The sequence below is a fragment of the Bos javanicus genome, chromosome 1 (genome assembly GCF_032452875.1).
Source record: "Bos javanicus breed banteng chromosome 1, ARS-OSU_banteng_1.0, whole genome shotgun sequence".
Lineage (NCBI taxonomy): Eukaryota > Metazoa > Chordata > Mammalia > Artiodactyla > Bovidae > Bos > Bos javanicus.
This window is the reverse complement of record NC_083868.1, coordinates 69533146-69552335: the sequence shown is the minus strand read 5'-3', so window position 1 is coordinate 69552335 and position 19190 is coordinate 69533146. Positions and strand designations below refer to the sequence as shown.

General features: G+C 49.3%; 1 protein-coding gene across 2 annotated transcripts in view; it reads left to right on the top strand.

Annotated features, from left to right (window-relative positions):
- The first annotated feature begins 616 nt into the window (after window positions 1–616).
- The window catches only part of ITGB5 (integrin subunit beta 5), a 116174-nt gene continuing 97600 nt past the window's right edge, over window positions 617–19190 (top strand). The window contains exons 1-2 of one of the 2 annotated variants that reach the window (XM_061410784.1): window positions 617–1137; window positions 11400–11485. In XM_061410784.1, the coding sequence (XP_061266768.1) occupies window positions 1068–1137; window positions 11400–11485 (156 nt within the window). In that variant the 5' untranslated portion in view covers window positions 617–1067. The remainder of the gene's footprint in view (window positions 1138–11399; window positions 11486–19190) is intronic. The other variant, XM_061410773.1, reaches the window with a different exon arrangement.

Below are 19190 nucleotides of genomic sequence, written 5' to 3'. Positions count from 1 at the left end.
CCACCTGGTCCTTTACACATGCTGTTAGAAGCTCCCCACCCCATCCCTTACAGTCAATTTTAGAACCAGCTCTCAGATATAAAGAATAAGGTGAAAGGTTGAGCATCTGTTTTTAATTTGTTTCGCTTTATGGAAACCGCCAGCGTATCGAGATAAGAAAAACGCATAATAGCGACATATCGACCAATCTCAAATCCGCGTAAGGGGCAAAACTTTAAAGAGAGGACAGTGTGTTTCAGGTGTGCTTCCACGCCCCACGTTCCCCATGGAGCGACTCTCCTCGCGTTAACACGCACGGTGCCTTCGTCTCTCGGGCGAGCGCTGCTTTGGGAAGGTAGACCAGACTGCCGCTGCACGATTCCCCCCGCCCCCTTAAATTCAGCAATCCCAAGTAATCTCTGCTCTCGGATGGAGCGTGCCCTGCCGCCTTCCCGCAGGTCCACGCTGCTAGGAAAGCCCGGCAGACCCCACCCCGGGATTTAGACCCCCATTCCGGCCTCCAGGTGCGCCGGAAGCGACTTCCACCTGGATGCCCCCGGCCTCCCGTTTCGGGCCGGTCCCCGCGAGGGGCGGAGCTCGGCCCGCCCCGCCTTGCCGTCAGCGGACCGTGTGGCAGCCGGGCGGGGGCCGGGAAGGGGAGAGAAGGGGAGGAGTGAGGAGAGGAGGAAAGTGGAGCCCGGCGGGCCGGAGCGAGGAAAGGAAGGGAAGGGGTGGAGGCGACTGGCAAGAGTTTGCCGGCGCGCGGGGGAGCCTCCTCCCGGGACGCGTCCCGGAGCCAGAGTCGCGGCCGCAGCGCGGAGCCTGCTGTCCCGCCTCTGACCAGACCGCCCGCCGGGGCCGTCCCGAGCGGCGACACCCCGGGCGTCCCGGCCGGCGAGCCGGCGCAGCGGCGGCCCCGGGACTCGGCGGCGAGCGCTGCGGGAGGGATGGTGGCGGCGGGGCGCGGGCCAGAGCAGCCGCCCCCGCCTCCCGTCCGGCCGAGGCCCCCGGCCCTCCGCCCCCGCTCCCCGGCCGCACGCCCCCGCGGAGTCCGCCGCCCGCGCAGCCGCTGAGCCGGGCGCCCCACCATGCCGCGGGCCCCCGCGCTCCTGTTCTCCTGCCTCCTCGGGCTTTGCGCGCTCGTGCCCCGGCTCCCAGGTAAGCTACGCCGTCCGCTGTGCAGAAAGAAACTTCGTGGCCCCCCGAGCCGCCCGCCGGCGTCTTGGAGGGGCAGGGGCCAGGGCAGTTGTTTGAAGGTGGGAGGCGTCCTCGGGGACACCCCCAGGTGGCGAGCCGCCCGGAACGACCGGGTAGGGGGCTTTCAGACTGCGTGCGCCACCCCGTGCGCGGCCCGCCGCAGCCCCGCTGGGCTGTCGTCGGCCCCTGGTCCCCTCCCGGGCGAGGAGGAGCCTTCCTGTGTAAACAGCCCTGCCCGTCTGCTGACCTAGCCCGCGAGCGCCCGCTCCCAGTGCGCGGGGAGGGCCGCCGCCAGCCCCGCGTCGGGATCCGGGCTCTGCAACTCCCGGCACAAAGCGGCCCTTGTGGCCGGCCCGGGGCGGCCGGGCTGCTGGGAGGCGCCGGGTGATGCAGCCGGTGCCCCGATCGCGGGGAGCGCGGGGTAACTGGAGGCGCGTGACCCGGAGCCAAAGCGTGGGGTTCACGGCTACTTTCGAGGGCTAGACTCTTGCAAGCGTGGATGCCCAGGGTCTCCTGGCGAATCCTATAGTTTCACCCCACCTAGGCCAGCCGCCTTTCTTTAAAGATGTAAACACCCCTTCCTCCCCCAAGCTCCCGCATACCCGAGGGGAGACCCGCGTCCGAAACCACAGCCCCACCTGGGGACCAAGCCCCACCTAGGATCTCGCGATCTACTTCCTTCTGCCTGGCTTTATGTCGGAGTTTACAAACACCCCGTGCAGCGTACTCCCCCTGATTCTGAAGGATTCTGGAGCAGGGGATGTGCAGTTGCACTCGCGCGATCCTGCTCTGGGCTGGCGTCTGTGTGAGGACCCTCAGTTACCTGCTTTAAGTTTTCAGAGTTGGGAGACTGCTGAGGAAGGATGCTGTGTTGCCGCTGGGGTTGCCAGGCAGAAGGAGCTACCCCCATCCCGTCCCCTCTAAAAGCAGGAAGCTCCAGACTTTCTCTTTTCCGGTAGGAGATAATTGTGTTGAGGTTCTCTGCTCACTTTCAAGCCTAAAATTCTTGATTGCTGTTCCGAACCTTGTGTCTGGCCAAGAGGGAGGGGAGGACGGTCCCCTGCAGAGTTTCATATACATGAAGGCAGTGAAGGTTGCTGTCTGAGAGAGAGGAGAGGTCTAGACAGACAAAAACTTTTTTAGGCGATATTTCAGACTTATTAGTGTAACAGGTTTCTTTCATCAGTCCAGAGCTTGGAGTGGATCACTGGTTTCCAAACACCCATCTGGCACCCAGTGCCCATTGCTCATGGGTCCCCAGGGAAGGGCAAAGAGAGGGATATAGCCTGTGTCATACACGGGAATATATTATTGCCAACAGCCCCCTGCTTCACAAGGACTGTCCTTTAATTCGAAATTCTTTTTTATTTTTAGGAAAACTTTTTTTTAAATAATTTGTAGTGATAAATCCCATGGATGGAAGGGCCTGGAAGGCTGCAGTCCATGGGGTCGCTGAGGGACGGGATAGGACTGAGCGTCTTCACTTTCACTTTTCACTTTCATGCATTGGAGAAGGAAATGGCAACCCACTCCAGTGTTCTCGCCTGGAGAATCCCAGGGATGGGGGAGCCTGGTGGGCTGCCGTCTATGGGGTCACACAGAGTCGGACACGACTGAAGTGACTTAGCAGCAGCAGCTTCAGCAGTGATAACAGGGTGGTTTTTCGTTTTGAGCAAACCAAAAAATCGGCAATCCTATATAAATTTTACCTTCTCTTTTTGTTTTCTTTTTAAATCATAATCTGTGCAATACAAAAGTTTAGGAACTGCTGAAGGAGATGTTTTTTTAGTTTCCTTACAGGTTGACATCCTGGTTCTGATAAAAACTTAAATACTTCCAGTGGCGAATAATTCTTTCAATCCATTATTTTCCATTTGCATTGTGATTTCTGCTTTTCAAAGTTCATATATTTCTTCTTAATGATCTCCATTTTGGGGGTTGGCCCAGGATAGTGAAGTGATTTGCCCACTCTTCTTGTCCATAGGCCTCATAACTTTTTGGTTTAGGGCCCTTTGTCCTGCATGACACAATTTAGGTAGGGAAAAAAGCTTTGAGCCCACAGAGGTTTATTTCCAGTGCTGTCTCTTCTTCTGCAGTTGCCTTAGAGCTCAGCCATCCCTCCATGGATCAGCAGAGCAGTGAGAGAGCAAGCCCATCACTGGCTTCCAGACCTGGCCACCTCCCTCTTAATGCCCTGGAGCTTCTCAAGGTTACCAGGGACTGACACATATCTGTGTGACTTCTCCTAGTTTGCCAGTGTTGCTGAGCCAACTGGAAGCTTTCACACTGCAAGTCTGAAACAGCTTTTCTTTTCTCTTCCTTCCCTTGTCTTCTCTTTTTCTTGAAGCACTACAGGTACTTTATCCAATTTGTGTTTTGCTACTAGGACAGAATTTGACAGAAAAACCTTCATTACCCACTAAGAGAAAAAGGTGATCTGCAGGGTCCTGCCTGCCTGGGTGTCCCTGGATCAGTGGTTAAGTTACCAGTCTATTGCTTTGCACCACTTTCGTCTGTGTGTTTAATCCAGCAGGAAACAGACTTTTAATTTAAGGGGGCTCACTTCAAACAAGTCCCCAGCAGGCTGACAATCCCCCGTCCCAGAGTTCTCTGCTCTCCTTATTAGCAAAGACCTGCAGACAGGACCTGAGGAAGGGTTTCTCTTCGGGGAGGCCCTTGCTCTCTACTAAGGAGGGAGGGGTATGGCATTGACTGGGCTGCAGAACTGGAGTCATGTTTGCCATCATAGTTTATTAAAAGGAAAAAAAAAATCAAATGTTCTTTTAGTGAATGCCCTGCACATTAGAATGCTCTAAATCCTAGGCGAGCCCTTTATCCTATTTACTGGACTCCTGTTGGCAGCACTTCCCCACCACCACGATTGCCGTGGTCTGTGATGGGGCTGTTGGAATTTGGCCTTGGGTTTGCAGCTCTCAGGTAACCAGGCAAAGGTTTAGAAATGCAAACCAGGGGGCTTGGTGGGTCGGCTGCTGTTTACCCTAGGTATTTACACTTTAGCGCCATCATCCTTGAATTAGGGGGACTTTTAATAAAGGAGATTGAGGCAAAAGAGGGCAGGGTCTAATTAGCTCTAATTAGTATTCCTCTCCTGCTTGTTCTCCATGCTTATTTAGCTACTGAGGCAACGGAGAATGAATATATCTAAGTAGTTGGCAAAAGGCCCTTTGTGCCTGCCTACCCTGGTAACTACTTTTTCTTCTCCAGCCAGCTCACGGAAATATTCTGAAGTTTTAATGTAATGTGGGGTGATTACCTAGTGCTTAGATGATAATACCCCATTCACGTGGCAGTGAGCAGCCGGGTTAATGGCGGTGGGGTCGCATCGCAGGTATTTTCAATACACTGGGACTGAGGGCTGTGGTGTGTTTCTTCTTTCAAGCTGAAATGGGATTAATGGCCTTTATTAATGTAAAGGAACACTTTATAGGCACCCATTTGTTTGTGAGGCTGCTGCTTCTATTGATTGCTGGGTTTGATTCCTGGGCCACATGGTGAAAAGTTTGCTTCCAGGGAAGGCCGGGACACCTTCTCTGTGGTCGATGCTAGTTCCCGCCCCCACCAGTTTTTCAGAAACAGTTGCTTGTCTCTTGTAGAGTTAAACTCAACTCTTACTCAGAATGATCCTGTCAAAACTCAACTTAGATTGTGTTACTCTACCTAAAGTCCTCCACTGGCTTCCAGAAGTCCTGCCAGGGTCCTGCCAGGCTCTGCATGAACACCCCCTGACCGCCCCCTCCCCCGCCCCACCTAATGCCTCTCACTGCTCCCCCTCCCCCACTTCAGTCCCATCACTGTTCTAAGGGCTGGATCACAGGCCTTCCCTCTGCCTGGAATGTTCGCCCTGCCGATCTCTGCACAGCAGGCCTCCGCAGCCTTTTCTCAGCGTGTCCTACTCAGGCAAACTGCAACCTCCTGCCTCACGTTCTTCCTATCTTCCTTGATTTTTATCCTTAGCACTTACAACCATCTAGTGTACTTGCTTATCTGGTTTATTGTTCATCTTCTCCTCTGAGCATTCAACCCCCAATCAGGACATAAGGTCCATGAAAGCAGGGAGTTTTGTTGGTTTTATTTGTCCTTGTATTCATCTGTGGTTAGAACAGTGCCTGACTAATACTTGTTGAATGAATGGATGGACACAAGTTTTGGTACTCTGTGTGTGTGTGTGTGTGTGTGTGTGTGTGTGTGTTGGAGGCAGAGTGGCCCATCCTCTCTTCCTTGCCACCTTCTACAACTAGCTTTGAGGTCAGAGACTATGCATGTAGCTTGTTAGGAAGAAACAGTTGCATGCGAGAGAACTCATTTGAGTCTGTCAAGATTTTTTTGAACTGGCACCTATGATACAGCTTGTTTTTATCACCCCTGAATTGTTTGCAGGGGGATGCTAAGGCCAGGAAAAGTGACTTGTTCAAGGTCATGTAGCCAATAAGTGACAGAACAAGTTCTTGGGTCTTTCATGCCAGGGCGTCCTCTCCTTATCACATGACTCCAGCCCAAATGTTCTGTCTTCTGTGAAGCCTGGTCTGCCTCCCTTGGGTGGAGCAGAGTGGGCCCCTCCTTCCCTCCCTCTCATTGCATATTCTTTTAGAGGAGGCTGGAAGTTGGAGGGGCTCTGCCTCACCTGCTATAAGGTGAATTGCCCGGCTCTCTCAAAACAGCAGCAAAAACAACACTTACCTTTGGGTCCCTGATATGGACAGAATGATTGGTACTGGGTTGATTCCTACCCCCCTCCCCACTCCCACCATGATTTCAATGATCTTTAAAACAAACCACAAAACCCTCAACTTTTTAAATATGTAAAACAGTTTTAGACTTACGGGAAAACTGAGACTTTAGTTTGGGAGTTCTCATGTGCCCCAATTCCAGCTTTGCCTGTGGTTTGCATCTTGCATTCATATGGCGTATTTGTTACAATTCATGAACCACATCAATAAGTTGTTATTAACTAAAGCCATACTTAGATTTTCTTAGTTTAAGTCTGATGTTCTTTTTCAGTCCTAGGAGCCCTTGCAGGACACCGTATTACATTGAGTTGTCATGTCTCCATAGGCTCTTCTTGGTTGTGACAGTTTTTCTATCTTTTAATGACCTTGACATTTTTGAGGAGGTATTTTGTAGATAGTCCCTCCACTGGGATTTGTCTGGTTTTTTTTTAATGATTAGACTGGAGTTATGAATTTTTAGAGGAAGATCATATAAGTAGTCATTTGTCTTTTTAAAAATAAATTTTAAATAGGTAATAGCTTCACATACTTTTTAAAAGCATATCCAGTGTAGGGTGAGAGATTGCTCTTTCATTCTTGTTGCTGGTTAGTCTGGGACATTACCCGGACCTGCTTCCCTGCTCAGACCATCCCTGACAGTTTCTTATGGGTCCATCGTGTTTTTTATATGTTTACTACAAATCTCCCTCCCCCAGTTTTATTGAAAGGCAGCACTAAACACACTGTTCTGCACCTTGCCTTTTATGTTAACTTGGTGATAACTATCTCAGAGTGAGCATCATACCAGCATGCAGGCAACAGAGAGCATGCACATTCTTTTTTAAAGCTGCATAGTATCCTATATATGAACTGAGGTTTTTCAAACAACAAGTCGTGTCTGTAAACGTGATGTTGTTGAATGTTCTGCAGATGTCTGGTGTTCAGAAAGGCAGTAAAGATACGAATGAGACAGATCCTTTCTAGGGTGTATTTACACTTTGTGGTAACATCTTTAGACCGATGACTATTTAATTGCTAGATTCAGCACTGGAAAGACTTTGTCTATCATGTGACACATGAGTGGCTGTGGTTCAGGGCATGGATGGGGAGAAGCAGTCCAGTGCCTTACCATTTTTTTCCCCCCAACAACAATGATGAGATGTTTTTATTTTCTGTTGTGTTGAAAACAATGAGTAAAATGTAATTCAGGATTGGGTTTCTCTCGCTGGCTTCTCAGTTGTATCTTGAAGGTGGTTGCACAGACATTAACAGCAGGGTCTGTTCTCGTCTGTGTGCTTTCCAGGGTGAGTGCACACCCTACTTGCTCGCTGTGTGTTTCCCACTATTCCCAGTGAGTAGTGTCGTGTCTCCTCTCTCCCTGCCATTAGGGCTGCTCCATCTTGGGACTCACCTCTATTATCCCATGGAGTGTTTTAGATCGGGAAATTCCAACTGCTGGAGGTGTGCGTCAGTGGGTGCTGAGTGACCTTGGCCACGTCGGGTAGGTAGACAGAGGTTTGGAGAGGCTGAATGGAGGGAGACCAGCCAGGAGGTGACCACAGAAACCTGCGGAGGGCCTGGCTTGGGCTGTGTGGGGCTGGAGGAGGGTGCAGGCAGGAGGGTTGGATTAGGAGAAACATTTCATGCATGTTGAAGGAAAGATCGGCCTGGATAAGACTGATAACAGGGAGGGATGAGTCATTGAGTTTCGGAAGGAGAGTGTATTTTCAGATGATGGTTTGCAGTAAACCCCTGGCTTCAGAGACATTAAGGGCTGCAGGCAATTGACACTGAGCTGGGAGTGGTCACCGTGCAAACAGTAACCAAGAAAAGTTGTGGCCACTGTCTGGGCCTCTAGCACCTATTACTATGACCTAGACACAACACTCTGACATTTGTGAACTGCAGCTGTTTAAGGTTTTATTCATTACTTCCTTCCTTTCAGAGTGCTGTTGGTGCCGAATGACTCATCCGGCCAAATCCAAACTCACTGCAATATTAATAGGTGAAGGGAGGGGAGATGCCAGAGGAGTAGCACTGGCACTGGGGCACATGTCAGCACACGGTCTATGCTTTTGGTTCCCAGAGTGCCTGGCGGGACTGGCATGACCTGTCCCTGGCAGCTGTGAGCTCCCAGGGAGCACAGCCTGGGTCATTCATCTCTGTGTCTCTAGCATCCCCTAGTCCAGTACTTGGCATTTAGGACTTGCGTAGAGCAGGGTTTCTTGAATTTGAATTTGTCTCAACAGCAACCTAATTTTATTTTTATATTTTAAAATTATTTTTTATACGGTTTTTAAAGGTTACTTTCCATTTCGTTATTACAAAATATAGCAACCTGATTTTAGTGGAATCATTGTCGGTGCAGTGAGACCACTATGGCATGTGAATATGTAAGAAGTAACAGAAACGACTAAGAATGGAGTATGACAGATATTTTACAGTTGTTCAATATGTTTTCATACTGGATGCTTGTCACACCTGTGGAGCCTCTTCAGGATTTTGTCCAAGGTCTTTTAGGCTAACAAAGCAGAAGACCAGAGACCAGTGTGATATGGGTTGGAGAGGAGCCCTTAATGCTCTGAACTCGAGGTCTCTGATCCGAGGTCCCAGAGCTCACTGATGAGGCCCTGGTAATTAGAAAGTGGTGTTTGTGAATTAATGTGAGCTGGGGCAGAGACGTAAATGAGACATCCAACCTCAAATTCCTTTCTGACTGAGGGCCTGTTGAACATCTCCTTCAGAGGACCCTGGAACTCACTGGTCACATGGCCCGTGTCTGGGTGGCACAGAGACCCCATATGGGTACTTGCGTGCAGGTTCCCCTTCTGACCTCTTACTGGAAGACTGGGCTCCTTGTTATTTTTTTCAAGTTGTTGTTGTTTTCTCAGGTTTTCAGCTGTAAAATGAAATGATTTAGTGAGCTGATCCTAAAGCATTTCTAGCTCCAAGGTTCTGTACTTCCATGATTTTATAGAAATGATTTATAGGGATGATTTTATGCATCCTTTATAGAAATTATTTTCTATGTCAAAGCAGATGACATGCCACAAGAGCCTGAATGTGTATTTGATAAGGTGGAGGAGAACAGGAGATAAGTTACTTTCAATCTAGGTTTGATTCTGTCCCCTGCGCAGCTAGAGGTTTCTGTTAGATGAGGAGTTTTTTTTTTTTTTTTTAATTTTAGTTGTCCACGTCTGTTTATTTTTCTAAGTTTATTTATTTTTGGCTGTGCTGGGTCTTCGTTGCTGCATACAGACTTTCTCTAGTTACGGAGAGCAGGGACCACTCTCCGATTGCCACGCGAGGGCTTCTCATTGTGGTGGCTTTTCTCGTTGCAGAGCAGGAGCTCTAGGGTGCACGACGTCAGTAGTTGTGGCTCCTGGGCTCAGTCGTCGTTGTGGCTCACGGGCTTAGTTGCTGCACAGCAACTCATGTCCCCTGCATTGGCAGGTGGACTCTTAACCACTGGACTGCCAAGGAAGTTCCCATATCTATTTATTTAATGTCAACTTTAAGCTAAATATTCCAGGAAATATTTTTTTTTCAATTGTAGTGTAGTTGGTTTACAGTGTTATGTTAATTTCTGCTGTACAGCAAAGTGATTCAGTTAAGGAGATTTAACCAAACAATGAAACTGACAGTTTGAAACTTTTCCTGCAATCATTTCTCTTTTCTAATAGGCTCAGGTACCTATTTGAAAGTCTCCAAGTGAGTGGATTCATTTTAAAGTGAGAAAGGAGGTTGTCAGTGTAAGCAGGTGGACGGCCAGCCCAACTTCCCTGTGGGCTGAATTCTGATACCTTCTTGGTGAATGTATGGACCTGCGAAGGACTCTTCCTCCTGAAGTGAGGCATGCAGGGTGGTTGGTCCTGGCTTTGTTTCTCCTATAAAATGCATTCCGAGTCCAACGTTGTACCCAGGAGGTCCCACTGCAGGCCTGGCAGTGACACTGGGGTCCCCAGCTCTGGTGGTATGAGGTGGAGTCCCAACAGGGTGGCAGTTGGTGGAGATGAAGTGCCGAGGGTTCCACGTTGGGGTCTCTGGCTGGGGAAAGCCATCATTCTCGCCCTCTGTGGGCTCCCAGAGTCACCTCTCTTTCTTCCCAGCCCCTCAGCTCCTGCCAGTTTCTCCACTTTCATTGCCTGAAAGTGGGAATGAGCTGCCATTCTCATCCCAAATGGTTTTCCCTCTAGTGCCTCAATGCAGTGACTCAGTGCAGCCTCCTGCGTCACCCGATTTCTGTGGGTTTTTTTCTGCTAGTGACAAAGAAGAATCAAGGAGTTAAAATGACCAAATTAGAGAAATGTTATAGTTTTAAGATGTCTTACAACCAATATTGTTATGTTGTTTGGCGAAGCTGGGGAAGAGTCTCAACCTCCCCATTTTCTCTTCCACACTCTCTTGTTAATCTTATTGCCTCTGTTTTTCCCCTTTATGATCTGAGCCCTTCTTCCTAGGGCTAGTGGCCCTGGGTTTTTCTTTTTCCCATTTATCCAGTGAGCCTCTAGGCAATGACCAGAAGAGACCAGTGGGTCTGTTAGTGCTGTGAGGACCAAATAAAGTTACATCTGTTTAGAGAGAAGCCAGTAAGTATTGCTCTTGGTCAAAAGAAATCTGTCCCAGAAGGAAAAGACTTGGGTGATGATAAATTTCACCAAGGATGCCTTTGCTGTTGGGGATGGTAGTGGGAGGGGCATACAGTGGAGAAAGGAGATGGGGGAGGAGGGGGACAATGGATTTAACCTGAATACCACACTTGAGTTTGCTTCAGGAGACCCCTCCACAGATTAATGGGATGGGGACAGAGGGTGGAGAGTAAATAATTTTTCCAAGGACGTTTCCTTCTAGTCTTCGTTTCTGATCTTTTTTTGAACATCAGGGATAGACTTTGAATGGGTGGTTTTTTAATGTGATCAAATACCTTTTTATTATCTCCCCAGATGATATGTATTTTCTTGATCTATTAGTAGATATATTGAATTAATAAATACCCTGTATCTTAAGCTGGCATTGTATTCCTCGGCCACATTCTTCTTTAAGGACTTTGCTGCTGTCTTTCGGTACACCATGTATTTGGTGCGACAGTACCTGATTTAGGATTTTCTTATGTCTGAAGAAGATCAATCAGTTCTTTTTTTGATTTGCTTTTTGTGCTATTTATGATATTTTGTCTGGACTGAGCATAGAGGGGCCTTGTTCTCGATGAGCCAGGACCTGCTGTGTCAGGAAGAAGGCAGTGGGACCCCTGTAGGCACAGTGGAAGTGACGGGAGTTGCTGACGCAAGTGTGCATGCGGTGGGTGCTTCAGAAACCGGCAATGTTTAGCTTCTGCCAGTGAGCAGAGGCCTGCGATCAGCACAGGGGCCTACACCCTTCAGCTTCAGGGAGGCCCCTGTTAGAGACGAAAGTGACTCCTCCTCCCGCCCATTCAAAAGCCCATTAATGGAGGTTATGGCTGGAAGCTAATGGCTGCATCTTCATCTTTCTTTGAAGGTCTCAACATATGCACCAGTGGAAGTGCCACCTCATGTGAAGAATGCCTGCTAATCCACCCAAAATGTGCCTGGTGCTTCAAAGAGGTGCGTAGGTGGGGGAGGGGAGGAGTGCTCTGAGGGACGGGTGGGGGAGGGGTGGGCTTCACCTCGGCATCCAGGCAGAAAAAGAGTGTGCAGGTTCTGTGAGCTGCCTCTTCCTTTCTCCCAGGGGGGAGACAAAAGAAAAGCTGCATTTTTAGGTGTTAATCCTGTTGTAGGGAAACAAGATCTTCTTCCCTTTTGTAGGGGAACCAGTTATGATTCTTGTACAGTTTTCTGCTATGTGGTAAAAGACCTGAGCTTGTGAAGTGAGTCTTTTGCCTAACGATATAAAACATGCCTGGGTGGTTGGCCTGTTGGCGGATGCCGGTCATTGTTCAGTGGCTTATCTGAGGATGAATATTATGAATTGGCCTTTATGGAATGATTTTACTTGAAAAGAATAGCTGCTGTTTCTTTAGACTCTGTAGGAAGGGATGTAAGTTTGGGATGGTGATAGGCATATTGCTCTCGTAGAGCAATACAAATATCAGTGCTTGGTTGGCTAATCAGGAAATATTCAGTTTCTAAACCTATACTGCCTCTTCCAAGTGACTGTTGTAGATTTTTTTTTTTCCTAGTAAAGAGTAAGATTACTAAACAAGCTACTTTGAAAGAGGACTCTTCCCAACATATGAACCCCTCATTGTATTTGGGGCTTAATGGTACTGTTTTGTTATCAACTTTAAAATCTTTCACGGATTCCTTACAACCTGCATGACAAATCCAAGTTCCATGGCCCCTGCCTGCTTCCCTACCTTCATCTCTTGCTTGCCTTCAACACTTTAGCCCCAGGGGATGACCCGAGCGAGGATCCCCAGAGAGCCCTGACTGATGAACACCCTCATGGTTTTCTCATTGCTGTTTCTCCTAAAGAGCTTCCCAGATTTCCCCTCCTTCTCCTCACTAACGCCTTGTCTTCAGTTTTTAAGAGATTAGTTCAAGACTCATCTACTCCATGAAGACTTTGATGGTTTTCCCCAGACACATCTGTCTGTCCACCCAACCATGTTTCCGTCATCTATCCATCTATCTGCAATAAGAATGTAAGCTTCCCCCACCAGAAATTTAGGGCAGGGGTTTTATCTGTTTTCTTCACTGTTGAACCTCCCATACCCAGAGTAGTGCCTGGCTCATAGTATTAATAGCTGCTCAGTAAGATTGATGAAGGATTTCATTGGGTGGCTGTTTATTACACATCTGCATGTATAGCCCATGACCGACCACCTTTCTGTCTCCCTGTAGTTAGTCTTCCAGCAATAGCACTTGTAACCTCTTAATCTGTGCATTTGTTTTCATGCCTGTTTACAATTAAATCATTATTTCCTCGAGAATCTGTGTCTTCCTCATCTTCAAAATTGGCCAAGAATCTGTCAGGAATTCATATTTGATAAAAGAGGCCAGCTAAAAAGACACCTTGTTTAGAAAACCAAAGTTGAAATCTCAGTTTCACCATAATTTACTGTTTCTTGGTATGTAAAATGAAGATGACAATTCCCACCCTCCAGTACTTTGGAAGTACAAAACAAGGTCAATTCATGAGAGGGCTTGTGGATGGAACTGCTAATTAACTGAGCCTCCTGTACCTTATAGATATTTTCTAGTGGAATGTGAGCCATGGTTTCTGGAAGTTGGGCTGGATTGTCAACCTTAGGTCTATTCCTTTCCCCAAGTCTGATGTCCTGATACTGGTCGTATCTGATGACACTTTTTTATGTTTTTGTTTTTGGCTGAGAAGCACAACATATCTTAGTTCCCCAGCCTGTTCAAGTCCATGTCCCCTGCGTTGGAAGCTTGGAGTCAACCACTGGACCACCAGAGAAATCCCGACTGGTATCTCCAGGAGTAAATCATTGTCCTGGTCCACACCTGGGTCCCCTCTGTAGCTTACTGGGCTCTGTCTGTGCTTATGGCCTCAGTCTTGGCTAATGAACCTCCTGTGATACCTGCGTGGGAATGCAGCTTCCCATCCCCTTTGGGGGTGAACTTTCTCCAGGGCCTGAGTAGTCTCAAAGCTGAGTTTGGGGCTTTCTAGACTGCCCCTTAACAGGGTGAGTGTGGCTGAGTGCCATAATCATGAATCCTGGGACATCATCAAAGAGGTGAGGTTATCTGCAGAGAGCACATGATGTGGAGGGGCTGGTACCCAGTAGGGGGCTGGGTCCCTAACCAGTGTGTTCTTGTGGATTCCGGGCTGCATACCACCGAAGATTAACCCCCAAACACATTCCACTGAGCACCTCTGCTTCAGATCCTACAATGGCTTTCTTGTTTACCTGGGGTGGGGGTGGGGACGCCTTACTCTGCATTTACCAAACTTGTAACCTAATTCCATCTCCCAGGCCCCCCTCCTATTGCTCTGTTCTCCCACAGGTGTGGCGTTGGAGTCAGCCAGTGCCCTTGCCACCCTTCCCCGCCCCCACTTCATGCTACTCGGTCTGCCTGGTTCTGCTGCTTGCCTGGCCCTGTTAACCTGGCTCTCCTGTCTTCATCTTTCAACTGTGGCTTCATTTTCTCTGGTAGCTACAGATCTTACCCTCTGGCTCTAAGGTCAGAGTCTCCAGACTCTCCCCTACCCTAGTTGAGGATGTGGCATGGGGCAGGGAGACTGCCGGTCCTTATCACACAACTCAACCCCTGTCCCTTGCCCTTTGTCAGAGCCCGGGGCTGTTCTCCACCAGCTTGAACTCTCCCAGTGCTGTTTGTGCTGCACGGCCTAAGACATACAACAGACTGCGGTGGCTTATTACCTATTTTTCTATTTTGTCCTTCACGTTTCTGAAGTAGACATTTGCCTCTGCTCTAAGAGAGTAAGTTTCACAACCCAGCTGGCTGTGAAGGGGTGTGTGCGTGTAAGAATGCGCGCGGGTGCTTTTATGGCAAGGCCTCGGGGCAGCCCACGTGATTTCCACTCACATTTTCTCATCTAAAACCAGTCACAGCACTCAGCCTAAGTGCATAGGGAGCTGGGAGACTTCATGTAGCTGTGTGACTGGGAAAAAGGGGGAAGGGGCTTTGTGGATCAGCAGCCTGTGCCGGAAGCAGGGAGGCCAGTGTACTGGACAGAGGACGGTGTTTGGGGAGAAGTGGGCGGGGCTGAAGCAGCGGTGCTCCCCCAGGACAGAAAGCAGGGTTACGGGAGCTGGAAAGGAGACAGGCAGGCTAGGCGATGGTGCTGAGGCTGTGGAGAGACGGGAGGCTGTTGGGGTGTGAAGGTGAGACACCCTCAGGAGATGTGGCTGGGAGTAGTTCAGACTGCCATGCAGCCAGAGGGAGAAGGGCCCAGGCTGCCAAGGCCGCCCTGTGGATCCTGGACAGAATCCCACTGGGACAAGAACAGGGAGGCCTGGGGCACGTCTATGGTGGCTATAGGGGCAGACGTGGGAGAAGGCCGGGGCACCTGGGCTGCGGGGACCAGTCTTTCTCTTGGAGGTGGACATGGAGAGAAGGAATGAAGGGGTCAGTAGGACTGGAGGCGGGAACGTGAGGAAGGAGACAGATTAGAGGCTGGGAAACAAGACCAGCTGACTGGATCTTCTGGGAGATTACCGTGCTGGGGAAAGTAGAGCGGAGGGGTCATGACCTGTATTCTCCTTTGAGCTGGGAAGGAGTGAAACACATGAGTGTCTGCTCCAGCTCACAATGAAACACAGATCTGTGGAGAACATCTCGGTGTGGTCGTGAAAGGGAAGCGTCTCAGCCCATTGTGCATGCTCCATGAACAGCCATCCAGCGCGTTAAGTGCAGCAACCCTGACGGGACTCGCCCGTCTCCCAGCAGCCGGGCCGCGGCGGTATGCTGCCGCTCCCAGCAGCCGGGCCGCGTGGTGGTGTGCTGACGGGGCACGGATTTTAGTTTGTCATCACTTACCTTCGGCCTCCGCTCCCCTCCCCCAGATCCATGAGGGCTCCAGTGGAGCCAGGGCCGCAGCCACAGAGGGCACCAGCTTCCTGCCCCTGCCCAAGTCTCTGCCAGACCCTCTCCCTGTTCACCAGTTTGCATTTGCTTCCCCCTCTTACCAGGATCAGGGCGTCTGCCCACGGTCTGCACCCCCCGACCCCGCCCTGTTCCTGCTTGGGTTCCTCTTTCCCCAGGTCTGCAGTTTCTCAGCTCTTCACCCTGCTGTTTCAGAAACAAACCAAAACCCATCTTTTCACCCTGAATACCACCCACATCTTTTTTGAGTTTTGGCTTTCCGCAGCAGACAGTGAGGCGCACAGAGGATGTGATGACCGGAGTGGTGCAGGCGGACAAGCTGAGTGCCTTGGCCGCTGTGCCCGACCGCCGAGAGCCTGCTGAGCGCTGGTCTTGGCTGCAGGAGGGAGTTTTGATGAACAAAATGTATGAGAATTAAGTACTATTTAGGTGAGCAGTAGACCTCATTATATCCTCCGTGTGACAGGTGACAGAGGCAGTGCAGAGGGTCAGATTGTAACAACTCTGAGCACCAGTGTTAGAACAAAGTAAAAGTCATCTAGGTTTGGTACACCTGCTTCTTATGTTTTTCTTTCTTACGTAATTACCGTTTAGTAACTAAAAGCCATGAAAGATATTTCGAGTTCCAGTGTGCCTTCTGTTGCTTCTCTTAGTGGGTTGCCTGTCATACAGTTACCTTCCCTGAGCCCTTTGGAGGGTTGGAGACAGTGTTTCTGGAGACTGTGTGGACAGATGCTTCCTTCATGAACTGAAACTTCTTCCACCACAGAGCTGTGGCGCTAGTGGTAAATAACCCGTCTGCCAGTGCAGGAGACTTAAGAGACACTGGTTCAATCCCTAGGTCAGGAAGATCCCCTGGAGGAGGGCATGGCCACCCACTCCAGTATTCTTGCCTGGAGAATCCCATGGACAGAAGACCCTGGCAGGCTATACAGTCCATGGGGTCGCAAAGACTCGGACATGAACTCAAGCAGCTGAGCATGAGAGACCATTCTGAAACTAGTTTCCATTTTCCCATGTTGAGATGAAGTCTCATGCCTGTTTTTCTGCATCAAGTGGATAGTTATCCTCCAAGTTTGATAGGTGGCAGAAGAGTTCGGCACCTAGAGCAGCTAAATTCAGGGGGATGGAGTCTGGGGTCACAGAGTTAGTTTCCTGCTCTGGAATTCAGCAGTGACCTTGACCAAGAAGGGCGGCAGATGATGCAAGGAACACTGAGCTTGTGTTCACAAAGCTGAGGCTGGAGAAACTTAAACTCCTCAGGTGAACATAGGCATGAACTTAGGTGTGTGGACCTCAGACTCGTCATCTGTAGAGCGAGGGGCTGGACAAGGTGATGCATCCGAGGTCCCTTCTCCCTGGAAATTGCTTTGTTCTGACACCTGGCAGAGGCTCTTGGCACATCAGACTTCAGGATGTCACTCATGTGAGGAGGATTTTTTAACCATGAGTCCTCCTTTCCTTCAAGAGTTTATAATTTGGGGCATCTGCATTCATTGAATTTAAAGCTTAGGAATGGAGGTATTGAGACATTGTCTTTATAACATTTGTGCCACCTGGAAAGATCATAGCTCTCGTAACATATGCCCTGGTCTTTGTGATTTTGGTTTCTTCTCTTTTAATGTGCATCTGCCCTTATTCAAAATTAAAATATCAAGTGAGGATCTCAGGGGAAGAGAGCAGAAGCTTGTGGAGGGTTTATCACTCGCTGCTGGGTCTGCAGTGCTGTCTGTCCCTTTCTTGGGCAGCAGGAGCCTATGCTAGAAATCAGGCATGGCTATCTTCAGATTCCATGCCAGAGAGAACTTCAGCTATTGTGGGCATCCGTGATAGACTTCAAGAAAGCCACGTTATCCTCAAAGGGTTCTCCAGACCTGCATGCCCAGAGGTGCCTCAGCAGGTGTCATTGAGGCCCTAAAGGTCTGGGATAATGACAGGACTTGATTATATAGATAAAGGTATCTTCAAAGGATGTCAAGCACAGGAGAGAAGCCACTGGGACTGCCCCAAATAGCAAGAAAACCAAACTCTGAAACAGGAGACGGTTGACAGACATGGTAGATTTGATGGCCCCGAGGCGAGGTCTGGGTTTGGTATGCGTGTCGTGGTAGGCTGTCCAGTGCTGCCCGTGAAGCTGGAGCTGCTGAGCGGGGGCCCCCTGTACTGTCACGTTGCTGACGTGTTTGGCGCTTGTAAAGTCATCCTGCAAGTGGCAGTTTTTGTGTGGTCAGTGGTGGTGCTCATGCTGGCCGACTCCAGGAGTTCGTGGTCTTCCCTGCTGGCGCAGCAAACTTCAAGGAGGCCTTGTGCATTGGAGTGAAGGTTTGCCACAACCTTGAAGAATGTCATTAAGGAGAAATAAAGCTGTTACCAATGAAGGGAATGAAGAGGGCTTTGCTCCTAACAACCTGGAAAATAAAGAAGCCCCGAGTAGTCAGGAAAGCCAGCTACACAAACAAGGCTGTAATGGGCTGTCTGTGGCTGCCCGTCAGCTCTTCAGGTCTGGGAAGTGTGTCCTGGACCTGGAAGTCTCCTGATGAACCCAGCAGGGGAGCAGCAGGTGGCTCTGTATTTGTCCTCCCTCGGGGACTGATAGTGTCTAGCAAAAGCAGCCTTTGAGCAGATTGACTGGGCAGCTTGGACGAAGTTCATTGCTGGTGCTGGTGCTGGTGTCCATGCATCACAGGATGATCTTGCTGATGTAAATGGCTGAGGCTGTGGATGAGGAATCACGCAGCTGCTTCCCACTTAGGGTGAAGCAGTTTGATTCTGTGACATTGTCTGTTCCAGAATGCAGGCTGTACCAGGCCAAGGGGAGGGGTGTTGGGGTACTCATCACTCTGGGGAGACCAAAGATGCTTTCCTCGCCAGCCTGGTGGTGGGGATGTGCACGGGTCTGCTCAAGACATGTGCACTTTGACAATCAGAACTGGGTGGAGGACAACCAGTTCCTTAGGATTCGAGGAGCTGGCAGCAAGGCCCAGTGTGCTGGCAAGAAGTTCAGAAATTCCTTAGCCAAGTAAGCTCTGAGCAGCCCCTGAGCCCTTTCAGCTCTGGACAGCTATTCAGTAATTCAACCTCTGCTTCCCACAGCTTAGGACAGAAGATCCATACCTGTAAGGCCCTTAGGATGGTACCTCTCCTTTCCCCTATTGCTGTGATTTTTTGTTTGTTTGTTTTTTTAAACTGCTTCATCAGAATTGCTTTATCAGAGCCTAGCTTGACTGTACAGAACCCAGCTTTGGACTCTTGTAATTTCTAGAATAATCATTTTTCTCAGCTTGTTCCACAAGTGTTTTTGGAGACATTTATATGTATATTTATTGTGGCGTCCCTGAGGTTGTTGACAGGCAAGATCTCCTGTTATGTCAAGAGTTCAATATACAAAATTAAAAAAAAAAAAAACAGTTATAAACAAACAAAATCACAGAAGCTCAGAACAACACATCTGGTTTCACTTACTTAAAAATACTTCAAAGTCTCCTTGACTTCCTGGTCTTGACTCTTGCAGAGGCCCTACTGGGCACCTACTGGCCTTGGGATATTGTCTGAGTGACGGCTACTCGGCCACTTGTATCTTTCAAAATTTTTAGTTATGCAACTTTTGACCATATCAGTTGTTGTCTTCTGCTTATCAGGTAGACAGGCACATTTTTTTAAAGAAGCATTTTGACCATTAAAATAACAGTGCGGCCAAATGTTTTACTGTGTGTGTTTACAACTTACAAAATGCCTCCGTGTCCAGGACGTCAGTTCATTATTTAATTCTCGTAAT